At 44.2% G+C, this 15,288-nt stretch overlaps 1 protein-coding gene across 1 annotated transcript in view; it reads left to right on the forward strand.

Moving 5' to 3' along the window:
- Nucleotides 1-12,521, forward strand: part of LOC124593944 (adhesion G protein-coupled receptor E3-like) — a 123,781-nt gene extending 111,260 nt beyond the window's left edge. The window contains exons 9-10 of the mRNA XM_047132293.1: nt 257-397; nt 10,474-12,521. Coding sequence (XP_046988249.1) covers nt 257-397; nt 10,474-10,741 — 409 coding nt within the window. The 3' untranslated portion in view covers nt 10,742-12,521. The remainder of the gene's footprint in view (nt 1-256; nt 398-10,473) is intronic.
- The last annotated feature ends 2,767 nt before the right edge of the window (nt 12,522-15,288 follow it).

Below are 15,288 nucleotides of genomic sequence, written 5' to 3' on the forward strand. Positions count from 1 at the left end.
TGTGTGCTATCCTTAGCGTATATTTAATTTTGATTAAGTAGTGCGTAAGTAATCTGGTCCCATAGGAACTTACCACAGATTTCCAAATTTTTCACGGAACAATCTCTACACCAGGAGCGCTTTTAAATTTCACAACGTCCTTGTCGTTTACTTTTTACTGAGACTAATGGACTGCTGACGCAGTGCTTTGCAGCTATGTGTAATTCCAGTGGCTGTACGTCACATGAAGCTCTCATGTGTACGGGTGTGTGCGCAGACACGGGCCGTCGATGCTGCGGCGCCGGCTGATGACGGCGGTGATGCTGTTCTTCCTGCTGGGCGTGCCGTGGGCGCTCGGACCTCCCGCTAGGACCTTGTGGCTCGCCTACCTCTTCTGCATCACAGCCACGCCGCACGGGTGAGTATGCTCGCCCACACACGCAGCCCACTGCACCACGTACATACACTCCGTCGGCTAACTGATGAACGAGCTAGAGAGTCACCACTCTCCATCTACGCGACTACGTCACAAGTTGCACATAAAGGTTGTTCCCTGATGTTGTTATACCGGGCCTTCGGTATCGCGGCTCTTAATCCTAAAGATTAACTCGGACTCAGAGGAACTGCGCTGCAGCAGAGCACCGCGGCGCGACGCAACCAAATACACACTGAAGAGCCAAACAAATTGGTACACCTGCCTAACCTCATGTAGGGCCCCCGTGAGCACGGAGAAGTGCCGCAGCACGACGTGGCGTGGACTCGACTAAAGTCTGAAGTAGTGCTGGAGGGAATTGACACCGTGAGTCCTCCAGGGCTGTCCATAAATTCGTAAGAGTAAGAGGGGGTGGAGATCTCTTCTGCACAGCACGTTGCAAGCCATCCCAGAATTGCTCATTACTGTTCATGTCTGGGGAGTTTGGTTGCCAGCGGAGGTGTTTCAACTCAGTAGAGTCTTCTTGGAGCCACTCTGTAGCAATTCCGGGCGTGGGGTGTGTCGAATTGTCCTGCTGGAATTGCCCAAGTATGTCATAATGCACAATGGACATGAATTGATGCAGGTGATCAGACAGGATGCTTATTTACGTGTCACGTATCAGAGTGGTATCTAGAGGTATCAGGAGTCCATTATTAATCCAACTGCACAAGTCCCACACCATTAGAGAACCTCCACTAGCCTGAACAGTCCCCCTCTGATATGCAGGGTCCATGGATTCATGAGGTTGTCTCGATACCGTACACATCCATCGGCTCGATACAATTTGAAACGAGACTCGTCCGACCAGGCAACATCTTTCCATTCATCACCAGTCCAAGTCGGTGTGACAGGCCCACGCGAGGCGTAAACCTTTATACCGTGCTGTCATCAAGGTTACGCAAGTGGGCCTTCGGCTCCGAAAGCTCATATCGATGATGTTTTGTTGAATGGTTCGCACGCTGACACTTGTTGATAGCCCAGCATTGAAATCTACAGCAATTTGCGGAAGGGTTGCACTTCCGTCAACCTGAACGATTCTCTTCAGTCGTCGTTGGTCCCGTTTTTGCAGGACCTTTCTCCAGGCGAAGTGATATCGGAGATTTGATGTTTTACCGGATTCCTGATATGGTCGTACGGGAAAATCCCCACTTCACCGCTAGCTCGGAGATGCTGTGTCCCATCGCTCGTTCGCCGACTCTAACACCCCGTTCAGACTCACTTAAATCTTGATAAGTTGACATTATAGCACCAGTAACCGACCTAACAACTGCGACAGACACTTATTGTCTTATTTTGACTAAAGTTCAGTCTTGATCACATCATGTATGTTTTAATAATATAGGTAATCGGTTTCGGTTCTTTCTACAAAACCATCATCAGACCCATGGCTCCTTTAGGATGGTAGGCGGAGCTCTCCTCGCTGCTACGCATGATCAGTTGACTGCGTAGCAGCGAGGAGAGCTCCGCCTACCATCCTAAGGGAGCCATGGGTCTGATGATGGTTTTGTAGAAAGAACCGAAACCGGTTACCTATATTATTAAAACATACATGATGTGATCAAGACTGAACTTTAGTCAAAATATAACAATTAATTGATCACTGCTTTCCAAAAATGTTTACCAAAACTTATTGTCTTATATAGGCCTTGCCGACCGCAGCGCCGTAATCTGCCCGTTTACATACCTCTGTATTTGAATACTTATGTCTATAGCAGTTTCTTTGGCGATTCAGTGTTGTTTACGTGAAATCGTATGAGACAGAACGCTCTACGCGGGGACGGAACTGCAAGGCGCAGCGCTGCAAGGCAAAGCGTTCTCAAAAGTGCAGTCACTTTTCATTGCTGTACATATTCTGAGTGTCTAATCCTGAAATTTCTACACGTCTGTCCAATGCATATAGAATCACAGCCTTTACACGTTAGCTGGCGTATGCCTCCTTTCTTGTATTTATCTATCGTGGTGTTGCGTATTTTTAATCTTTTTTTTTGTGTGTTGTTGGTTTGTATGCTTCATTTTTACATTCTTTTCTCATGATGTTACCTATTGTGTATCTTGTCAAATGTTAGATGTGTCATGTTTTCTTGCTATTTATGGTTTCTTCATCTTGTGTGCCTTGTGTGTTCTCTGTTGCTGGCGTGCTGTAAATACACTCCTGGAAATGGAAAAAAGAACACATTGACACCGGTGTGTCAGACCCACCATACTTGCTCCGGACACTGCGAGAGGGCTGTACAAGCAATGATCACACGCACGGCACAGCGGACACACCAGGAACCGCGGTGTTGGCAGTCGAATGGCGCTAGCTGCGCAGCATTTGTGCACCGCCGCCGTCAGTGTCAGCCAGTTTGCCGTGGCATACGGAGCTCCATCGCAGTCTTTAACACTGGTAGCATGCCGCGACAGCGTGGACGTGAACCGTATGTGCAGTTGACGGACTTTGAGCGAGGGCGTATAGTGGGCATGCGGGAGGCCGGGTGGACGTACCACCGAATTGCTCAACACGTGGGGCGTGATGTCTCCACAGTACATCGATGTTGTCGCCAGTGGTCGGCCGAAGGTGCACGTGCCCGTCGACCTGGGACCGGACCGCAGCGACGCACGGATGCACGCCAAGACCGTAGGATCCTACGTCGAGGGGACACTGAATAGTGCACGGTACATCCAAACCGTCATCGAACCCATCGTTCTACCATTCCTAGACCGGCAAGGGAACTTGCTGTTCCAACAGGACAATGCACGTCCGCATGTATCCCGTGCCACCCAACGTGCTCTAGAAGGTGTAAGTCAACTACCCTGGCCAGCAAGATCTCCGGATCTGTCCCCCATTGAGCATGTTTGGGACTGGATGAAGCGTCGTCTCACGCGGTCTGCACGTCCAGCACGAACGCTGGTCCAACTGAGGCGCCAGGTGGAAATGGCATGGCAAGCCGTTCCACAGGACTACATCCAGCCTCTCTACGTCGTCTCCATGGGAGAATAGCAGCCTGCATTGCTGCGAAAGGTGGATATACACTGTACTAGTGCCGACATTGTGCATGCTCTGTTGCCTGTGTCTATGTGCCTGTGGTTCTGTCAGTGTGATCATGTGATGTATCTGAGCCCAGGAATGTGTCAATAAAGTTTCCCCTTCCTGGGACAATGAATTCACGGTGTTCTTATTTCAATTTCCAGGAGTGTATTAACGTTCTTTGGAATTTAAATAGAAAACAGAACAAAAAAATGGAAGTAAAAAGTTGAAATATATTTCCTTCCACATATTGTTTGTACATATATGTCTTCTCAAGCAATCATATGTTGATGTTGTGAAACTTTTGGGTGACACTTTGCTTATTCTTTCACTACTTAGCAATTTGGACGATTTACCACATGACCTAATGCAAGATCTCCATTATGAACTTCGCTTAGGTCATTAATAAACTCTAGAGTCATTATTACGTCCGTAATTCTGTTACTAGGGTCTCAAATTTTTGAAACAGGCGGCTCCTTCAGCATTCAGCATTCAGTACTGGACAAAGCAAGTTACATTATATTCACATTTCATCTAGAGTGAACACACCACCATTTGACGGCGACGTTCCTTTCTGGTTTGTAGCATTCTCTCGACCCCTATTGTGAATCCACCGTCAGTGTATGTAATGACGCCAAACTGCCCACCAGACGCCTCCATGCAGACACGTGATTCCGGCGATGTCACACGGAGAAACAAATGGTCACTCGTAGCAAGTGAATCTCAGTGCCTGAATGGTTCTCCAGCGGCGCTGCAGTAGACTCGTTTCCTACACGGAGACGAGTGAAACAAGAAATTCGAACACGTTCAGAACGGTACCGAGAAGACCCTGCGCCCTTGCAGACACGCCAAAACTTCGCCTCCTCCCCTTCCCGCCCTCCTCCCCCACCGAATAGCTATCGCATGTTTAACAAGTTTCGATTAATTTTAAAAATTGGTTTAATGAATGTGAAGCTCAGCGAAACCGACTGACCAGTGAGTTTTTATGTAATACTTACCTAAGTTAAATATATAGCAAAGTGATTAGCAGAAATAATAAGATTTTCGATGCATTCATATAGGTTAGACTTCCGTTCGCACTAGAGTGACACTAAAATACGTAACGCGGAATTAAGACCCACTTGCAGTGATCTTACGACGCCAGATGCTTGAGGAATGCAGCCGATGACGAAAGGCAGAGCGAACAGTTATGCAGTAATCTTGGAGCGTACTTTTGTTTATAGGAAATTTTAATGTAGACGAACAGAGTATAGCTGTCTATAAGGACAACGACTATCTCCTGTTGTATTAAACTTCCTGGCAGACTAAAACTATGTGAGAGATCGAGAATCGAACTCGGGCCCTTTGCACTTCGCGGGCAATTGTTGTAATAACTGAGCTGAAGAGAGGAAAATTCGTTCTGTAGAAATCCCCGAGGATGAGCACTTGCCATTAAAAGGCAAAGGTCCCGAGTTCGACTCTCGGTTCGGCACACAGTTTCAATCTGCCAGGAAGTTTCATATCAGCACACTCCGCTGCAGACGGAAAATTAATTATGGCTTCATTATCTAATATTATTACTCGCCGCAGAAGACTTAGTCGTGAGTTCTTTTTATTTACACAGCAGATCGTATCAACCGAAACTTGCGAACAATAAAAGCAATAACAGAGAGACAAATAATTACTCATCAACTTCATCTTTTTGCTTCCTTCTTCTACCATAGCGTCTTACTCCAGCTCTCATACTGCGGAAATCGGGAGCCTTCAGACAACTAGCATATTTGCTCTAGTATCCGCTCGCCTACGTTTGAGATCCTGCAATGCAGCAGTAAAATGGCAGCAAGAAATACATTGTTGAACCTGAGTGACCTGTGAAGGCAACAACTTTGTTCACCATAAGCACTGTTGGCATACCAGACTTTATAGCAATAGACATACACAAATAAAAAAAAAAAGTTGCATCACCTCGGTTCCGAGAGTTCCGGAACCTGTACAGAAAACTGGAATAGAGATCAACATAATTATAATTTCCTCCCTTTTTATTACTCATGAAAACTGCACATTGCATGTTGTACCACCATACGGTGAGACCTTCAGAGGTGGTGGTCCGGACTGCTGTACACACCGGTACCTCTAATACCCAGTAGCACGTCCTCTTGCGTTGATGAATGCCTGTATTTGTCATGGCATCGACAAGTTCATCAAGGCACTTTTGGTCCAGATTGTCCCACTCCTCAACGGCGATTCTGCGTAGATCCCTCAGAGTGGTTGGTGGGTCACATCGTCCACAAACAGTTCTTTTCAATTATCCTAGGCATGTTCGATAGGGTTCATGTCTAGAGAACATGCTGGCCACTCTAGTCGAGCGATGTCGTTATCCTGAAGGAAGTCGTTCTCAAGATGTGGACGATGTCGCTCATGAATGCCTCGCCAGTATGCTGCCTATATGGTTGCACTATCGGTCGGAGGATGGCATTCACGTATAGTACAGCCGTTACGGCGCCTTCCATGACAACCACCGGTGTACGTCGGCCCAACATAATACCGCTGTGCTGTGCTCGCTGGACAGTGTGTCTAAGGCGTTCGGCGTGACCGGGTTGCCTCCAAAAACGTCTCTGACAATTGTCCGGGTGAAGGCATATGCGACACTCATCGGTGAAGAGAACGTGATGCCAGTCCTGAGCGGTTCATTCGGCTTGTTGTTGGGCCCATCTGTTCCGCGCTGCATGGGGTCATGGTTGCAAAATTGGACCTCGCCATGGACGTCGGGATTGAAGTTGCGCATCATGCAGTCTATTGCGCACAGTTTGAGTCGTAACACGACGTCCTGTTGCTGCACGGAAAGCATTATTCAACATGGTGGCGTTGCTGTCAGGGTTTCTTCGAGCCATAATCCGTAGGTAGCGGCCATCCACTGCAGCCGTAGCCCTTGGGCGGCCTGAGCGAAGCATGTCATCCAAAGTTCCTGTCTCTCTGTATCTCCCCCTATGTCCGAACAACATCGCTTTGGTTCACCCCGAGACGTCTGAACACTTCCCGTGATTAGAGCCTTTCCTGGCACAAGGTAACAATGCGGACGCTATCGAACCGCGGTATTGACCGTCTAGTCACGATTGTTCTACAGACAACACGAGCCGTGTACCTCATTCTTGGTGGAATGACTGGAACTGATCGGCTGTCGGACCCCCTCCGTCTAATAGGCGCTGCTCATGCATGGTTGTTTACATCTTTGGACGGGTTTAGTGATATCTCTGAACAGTCAAAGGGACTGTGTCTGTGATACAATGTCCACAGTCTGGAGTTCTGGGAACTGGGGCGATGCAAAACTTTTTTTGATGTGTGTATATTTGGTAGCAGAAGTTTCTTTGATACTTCTGTAGGATTATGTAAACTGTAGGTGGATGGGGTAGAAAGCAAAGGGAAGGAACTGATGGTACTAGTTGAATCGGGACTTTGTTCGAAATCACCGGCGGCGAGTCAAAATGTGTGTCAGGTTGAGACTTAGACCTGTGATCTCCTGCTTACTAGGCAGTTGAACCCGGACACAGTGCCTATCGCAATTGTGCAGACTATCTCGGCTCCCCAGCTGACCCATAATCTCACCTAGCGACACCTATCTGCCGTCCCTGTCAGTGTCCTCCACTTTCGTTATTTTTAGATTTCAGCTGGAGGTCGGACGTAAATGTCCACCTGAACGAAGGTTAAGGATTCACAGCCCATCGACGCGAATAAGTTACGTGAATCCAGACGCCACACATTCATCTAACTGATTTGTCTTTACGGGCAATGAATAAACAACATTCAGTGTGCTTGCACATTTACATTCGGTCTTCAGCGGCAATCTCAAATTAGCGAGCATGGTGGACATGGACAGAGATTGTGAATAGGTGGCGCTAAATGGGAATATGAGTCGACTAGGGAGCATGTCGAGATAAAAACAAATGGTTCAAATGCCTCTGAGCACTATGGGACTTAACTTCTGTGATCATCAGTCCCCTAGAACTTAGAACTACTTAAACCTAACTAAATTAAGGACATCACACACATCCATGCCCGAGGCAGGATTCGAACCTGCGGCCGTAGCGGTCGCGGGGTTCCAGACTGTAGCGCCTAGAACCGCTCGGCCACCCCGGCCGGAGCGTGACGAGATAGTCCACACATTTTCGATAAACACTGTGTCCATATGGAGCAGTGGTTAATACAACTGCTTAGTAAGCAGGACATCACATTTCCGAGTCCTGGTCCAGCACGTATTTTCACTCTTCGCTGTTGATTCCGCACAAGGTTTTGCTGTAGCTGATATCATCAGATCCTTTCCATTCTCCTCACAGCAGTGAATTCTGCGTGGTGTCCGTTCGGACACGGCTGAAGGAGGAGATGCCACACATTCGTACACTGAAGAGCCAAAGAAACTGGTACAGCTGCCTAATCTTGTGTAGGGCCCCCGCGAGCACGGAGAAGTGCTGCAACACGATGTGGCGGTGGCTCGACTAATGTCTGAAGTAGTGTTGGAGGGAATCGCCACCATGAATCCTGCAGGGCTGTCCAAAAATCCGAAAGAGTACGAAGTGGTGAAGATCTCTTCCGAACAGCACGTTGCAAGGCATACAAGATATGCTCAGTAATGTTCATGTCTGGGGAGTCTGGTGGGCAGCGGAAGAGTCTTCCTGGAGCCCCTCGGTAGCAATTATGGACGTTGTGCTACTGGAATTGCTCAATCCGTCGAAATGCCCAATGGACATGAATGGATGTAGGTGATCAGACAGGATGCTTCCGTACGTGTCATCTGTCAGAGTCGTATCTAGACATATCAGGGGTTCCATATCACTCCAACTGCACACGCCCCATACATAACAGAGCCTCCACGAGCTTGAACAGTTGCCTCCTGACATGAAGAGTCCATGGATTCATGAGGTCTCCATACCCGTACACGTCCATCCGCTCGATACAATTTGAAACGACACTCGTCCGACCAGGCAACATGTTTCCATTCATCGACAGTCCAATGTCACTGTTGATGGGCCCACGTGAGGCGTAAAGCTTGGTGTCATGCAGGCAGCAGCCTCGGCTCCGAAAGCCCATATCGATAATGTTTCATTGAATGGTTCGCACGCTGACACTTGTTGATGGCCCAGCAATCTGCAATTTTCGGTAGGGTTGCACTTCTGTAACCTTGAACGATTCTCTTTAGTTATCTTTGGTCCCATTCTTGCAGGATCTTTTTCCGGGTGGGGATGTGATGTTTTACCGGATTCCTGATAGTCACGGTACACTCGTGAAATAGTCGTACGGGGAAAGCCCCAGTTCATTGCTACCTCGGAGATGCTGTGTCCCATCGCTCGTGCACTGATTACTAACACCACGTTCAAACTCACTTAAATCTTGATGACCTGCCATTCCAGGGTCAGTAACCGATCCAACAACTGCGACAGATACGTGTTTTATATAGGCGTTGGCGACCGCAGCGCCGTCTTCTGCCTGTTTACATATCTCTGTATTTGAATACGCATGTAAACCATTTTCTTTGGCACTTAAGAGTATAACTACTGTATTTGTAGGAAGTTACAATCTGACAGTTGTGTCTGTTCATAGTTACGGAATGAGGGAAAGGCTTCGTCTCCCAGGCAGAAGACAGGAACACAACGGGTAGGAGAACCCACATACATCATTCTGGTAACCGTTAAACTGTCTCTCTTTAAAATGCTTTTTTATTACAGTCTCTGATCACAAATGAATTCTTTAAACGATGACCGGTTTCAGTCTGTAATGACCATCTTCAGATCTAAAATATATAAATATGTACATCTAGTGAGCAGTGTGTCTTTTAACATAAAACAGCAATATGTATCACAATATACTGTCATACACCAGGGAAATGTACAGATAAAATTTGGTATAACGTACCTTTTTTACACCATGTCCTAAAGTGATACGGCCATAATGGCATCGTCAAAACATATAAATAAAATCAGCATAGCATCGTCACATAGATCTAAAAAAAATAAGTTGTAGAATAGGCCACATAGTACACATATATGAATTGGTGCGCGCCTACATAAGATCCTAGCGGCCGACCCAACAGAGGGCGCTGTTCATTGATCTGTCCCTTTTTCAGCTGTCATATAGACATTTTATCTGTCATAAGTAATTCATAGGTTGCCACAGGCAATGTATTACGCTATATCAATTGTTGACCGTAAATTCACCATAAAAAAGGGTCGGACCTCTACTCTTCATATATTTTCTTTTAATAGTTTTACATGGGTAACTGCATTCATCTTTTAATGTATCACAATTGGTTTCTATGATAGTCATCAATTTTAATAAGTCTGCTACATGCGTTTTATCTAATGTGCTTTTATCAGATTATGTTTTTGCGTAAATGATGATTGCATATAAGCAAACCCACAGTAGCGACATCTAGGAAGGGTGTAGGCAAACAGGTTTCTGGATGCTACTGTACCTCAGTAGCTAGTTGGCAATAATCACTATGTGTACTATGTGGCCTATTCTACATCGTATTTTTTTTAGATCTATGTGACGATGCTATGCTGATTTTATTTATATGTTTTGACGATGCCATTATGGCCGTATCACTTTAGGACATGGTGTAAAAAAGGTACGTTATACCAAATTTTATCTGTACATTTCCCTGGTGTATGACAGTATATTGTGATACATATTGCTGTTTTATGTTAAAAGACACACTGCTCACTAGGTGTATATATTTATATATTTCAGATCTGAAGATGGCCATTACAGACTGAAACTGGTCACCGTCTAAAGAATTCATTTGTGATCAGAGACTGGAATAAAAAAGCATTTTACAGTATTGGATCACTGTTTGTACACGCGATTATGTCGCAGTTGCTGTCTCTCTTTGTTTTATTGTTATTTACACCCCCTCTGTGTCTGTGCTCTGGAATATTTTGCCATACCGTCGGTATGGCCCTGCTCGTGTAGAAGACACTTGGTGTAGTACATGGTACACTCTTTTGTGCGGTGCTGACGTGATACCGCGCCTTGCCTGCAGGCTGGTGTTGTTCCTGTTCTTCGTGCTCGGGGAACCACAGCTGCGCGCCAAGTGGTGGGCTACCTTCCAGTCGTGGCTGCCTGCAGACACTTGCTACCTTGACAAGATGGCGGCCAGGAGCTCGCAGGGCCGGTCCTCGTCCACCACCACCACCACCACCGCTACAGCAGCTGTGGCCCCACCAGTCAAGGAGCATCCCGCTGTGTCCGCCTCGGCCAGCTTCTCCAGTGAGGGGGCCAACAGCTCTGTCTCCATCAGCAGATACTGAACGCCGTCCACAGCAACAACTAGCACTGCTGTGTGTCACGCGTGCTCAAGCGTCAGACTTCAGACAAGGGAAAGAAATAGTTCTCCAAGTGAGCAGAATGCACCATGTCCTCGTTCATTACCTACACTATTTAAAACTATGAGAGATTCAAAGCCATTTGTTTCTTTTGCAGTGGATCGAAACTTATAACAGATCAACGTTCAAATGTATGGAATGTGACTTACAACTATATCAACAAGTATTAACATATGACAGTAGATGTATATCAAAGACTTACGCAAGAATTTAAAGCAGACAAACTGGAGATGAGGTATCTCACAACTGATTGACAGCCATCTCATCTACTTTTTGCAGATTAGATTCCTTACATTTCTAGAAATACTGAGTAAAATTATGAGTTTGTGAACATTGATTCTCTTGTCCCCGATTTACGTGTCCACAAATATAAAAGTGTAGAGAAATCGGTCAGTACAGTTTTTCGTAATATGACAACGATCTTCGTTGTTGCCTAATCATTTTCATGTGGCTCATAGTCACATATTCATGGAGGGACAGTGAAATGAAAATTTTTGAAATTTTATTTACTGTACACATCTAGATAAAAACAACATTTACTGTAGGTAGAAATCCCACCAAAAAGGAATAACAGTATGTGCATATAAGGGGCAGTTAAATGAAAATGCCACAGATGGAAGAAAGTAAGTAAAGTGTTTATTATTTAAAAAGTAATCGCCGTAGCTGTTAATACATTTATCCGACTGTAAACCAAAACGGGCAGTGCCTTTATAGAAAAATGTATGCGGTTTCGTACAGAATCATGAATGTATCCAGGTGTGCGTCTCTTTGTCTGGAATAAATGGACGGCCACAAATTTCCTCCTTCAGGGCTCCAAAAATATGGAAATCTGGAGAGATATCGGGACTGTATGGAGGATGTGCAAGGGCTTTCCAGCGAAACATCTGCAGCATAGTCGAAACAACCTTGGCAACATGTGGGCGGGTAATATCCTGCAATAGAATGATGCTGTCCATCAACCTGCTACTCATTGACTTTCTGGGACACAGTGCACAACGCACAGCAGTACACGCACACTCTCCTCATGTCATTTCCCTATTTTTGGAACCTTGAAGTAAGATATTCATCGCCGTCGATTTCCTTCACATGAAGAGATGCACGCTCAGGTACAATCATTGTTCTGTAGGCAGCCACAAACATCTTTCTATGATGGCATTGACAATTTCACAGTGGATAGATACGTTAACAGTTATGCCGATTACTTCTGAAATAAAATAAATAATTTACATACTTTTTTTTATCTTCTCGTTTCCTTTCGACTGGCCCTTATAAATACTATGCTTTTCTACAGGACGAAGACGATAATTTTCGGAAATGATTACATGTGCTAAATATCATTTATAAAAGTAATAGTGTTCAGATATCCAGAACAAAAACAGTAGTTATGGCAAGACAATGAAAATTGGTAGTTAGAGACAATAATTGACGGTGAACCAGTAGGACAAGTATCAAGTTTTATCTGCGTTGGTTGTGATTCATATCTCAAGAATGACGACGAAGTGAAGAAAAAGCTTCATCGATCTCGCTATGTGTGAGGAACATTTCGGCCAGCATCGAAGCGTAAGATAACGGATTCAACTTAAATTCTGGAAGGTTATAGCTATGCCAAGATTGATATATAGAACCGAAAAATAAGTGAATAAAACAAATTATCGGAACAAAATGCAATCGTCTGAAGTATAGTTCCTCAGGTCAGTGGAAGGGTACTCCCTAAAATACCTCACAACTTAAACACAGTGTAGTTGAGTGGCAACCACATTTTTAGAATGGAGGTCAATAGAATTCTGAAGCTTGTCCTTAGATATCCTTCTACCAGAAGAAGAGGCGTTGGTCGACACGTGAAGAGAGGGCAGGCAACAGCCGAATCCTGGAAGAGGATGTAAGTAAGTAACTAAGTACCATCACCAATTTCAATGCCAGGTCATCAGCATTTACAGTGTGTGTGAATTGCTCCACAAAAGAATTCATTTTGAAGTTCGTGTAACCACTCGTGCACTGAGCGACGTTCCTATTTACAATCTGTAGATGTAAATGTAGACGTCATACTAAGTGTACAACTTTGCTTCCGACGTTTTTTCTCGAAGTTCGAGCCTTTATTGTGAAAAACGTACAAAAAAATTATGATTCATAATATTGCCCATCGCTGGCCACTACAGTCTCCCATATTTCAGAAAGCATACGAATCTCGTGGCGGAAGAACTGGGCGTCCTTTGTGGGGATCCATGAATCGGTTCAATTTTGCCCTTGTTCATATGATCGGAAGTGCTGGTGAGCCAGACTGTATGCCATTGAGCAAAAAAGGTGGTATTCGGAGAGAGAGAACAACGTATGGAGAATACAGCGGGAGGGATAGGACTTCTCGTTTCAACGTTTCCATGTATATTTCGACGGGTTTTGCAAAAGGGGGTCGAGCACTGTCCTGCTGCAAAATTGCCTTTACGTGTCTATCGCTGTATTGTGGCCGTTTGTGTGTCTGTGCTGGGCTCGATTTCTTTCGATAATGACGTCCTGTGACTGTCTTAGTCTGTTTCAGTAGCTACGAAAACGTCTGTCTTCTACCGCCATGCCGGTCTTCGACATCAAAATCACCGTCCTTAAGGCTTTGAAAACATTCTCTGCATGTTCTTCCACTAATAGTTCCCTCATCATTGGTCTTTTCAGCATTTTAAGAGCCACAGCCGCAGATTTCTTCATGTTAAAGCAGAAAATTAAAACTTCCCGCAAATGGCGAGAAATGGGTTACGTAAGTTGACGTACTTTATCGAGAATGGCCTTGTGACGCAATCATAAATCGTGTAGTATTTTTATGACAATATGCTTACAGATGCCTATGCTTATTGTATTACACCTATGACCAACCACCCGAACCCCACTTGCCGCTACTGCCGTCTACTGCAAAACGGCGGACGCAAAGTTGTAGACCTAATATGTCTTAGAGAAAATTACTCTCTCCCAAGCACATCTACAACTACCTCTATTTCTATGCTCAGTTGTGCGCTTAAAAGGGTGTGACAGAGGTCACTTTTAATCATACCATATTTTGGATTTTTAAGTTCGCCTCTGTGTAGGCATTTTATTAGTCTAACTTTATGTTTATGGTCTCTACAGAGTGGATATGAAGGAGATCGAACAATAATCGTAGTTTCTACCTGTAAGCGTGTTCGTGACATTTTCTGGAGATTTTCATGAGTTTATTCCAGCGCATTCTTTGAGATGTTTTTACACATCTCTTATACTCTCTCCCCAGTGAGACAAGCCTAAGAACACGCAGCTCTCATTGCTATGTATACACTCTCTGTCTCTGTTAGTCTTGCCTGTTACAGATCCCACACAGTTAGACAGTGTATTCCTCTTTGTGTTGATCAGCAAATTGTAGGGAAATAACGACCACGATGTGTTTTTTTTAGAGCAAAGAATTTGTTTTTCTCATGGTGAAACGGATGTGCATCCGTGAAAGTTAAGGTTAATGCAGAAATTAACTTCTGAGCGAACGGTCTACCCTAAGGGAGGAAGTAGTTACACGACATTTTTTTTTCTTCTGAGAATCATTTAACTCAGTTTTAATTTTTGGCCTTAGGGAAACTCCCACAGCAGAAATACGATCATTTCCGAAATCTGGCAAATGCCTTAGAAATTATTGTTAAAATTTCTATTATTCTCTGTTTTATTCAATTAAATGTAACTGAATGTTCGCCTTTGGTTATGAGGAATATTAGAAGAAGTACTGAGGTGCAGTTGTGACGCACTATGGTCACACATCGATGTAGCAAAACAGATAAGAGTTACAGAAACTGAAAGGCTCTTAGTTAACAAAATAGCTCAAGAGAAATTATATAAGCAAAGAGGTAGACTGATAATTCAAAAGACTTCTGTAAAGCAAAACAAAATATTAACAAGGGAAATACATTCAATGCGAAAAGAGTAAATAAAGAAACCAATTAGAGATATATCAAAAGGATGTAAATAGATACCGAATGTGTAAGAATTCATATGTAATTTGGAAAAAAAAACTTATATGAATGTTACGTATATTGGGATGATAAGGTTTTATGAAATGTGTATACAAACATGGCTATAGCTAATTTTTGTAGGCTGCTGTGTAACAGTTATTATAGGAATCGATTTTGCTACTGAGGCTTAAAATTGATAAGATAAAAGAAAATATCTATTTGATAATAAAATACAGATTTATTCTATGTATCATACTTTATTACTTTAACATTCCATCATATTTTAAATCAAAGACAGGGAAAAAATACCTAAAACATTATGGGGACATTGCTAAAATTTCAGACATAAAAATTACGGATAAGCGAAAAATAAAATCTAGTTTAAAACAAACAGCCAGCCACGATGTATGGAAGGCCCTGCTTATATCCCCAATTTTATTCTATTTTGGCACACTAGGGATTGCATACCTGCACAGTTGCAAATCTACTAAAATCATTACTACTTCAAAAAATACAGCAGTT

The sequence above is a fragment of the Schistocerca americana genome, chromosome 2 (genome assembly GCF_021461395.2).
Source record: "Schistocerca americana isolate TAMUIC-IGC-003095 chromosome 2, iqSchAmer2.1, whole genome shotgun sequence".
NCBI lineage: Eukaryota > Metazoa > Arthropoda > Insecta > Orthoptera > Acrididae > Schistocerca > Schistocerca americana.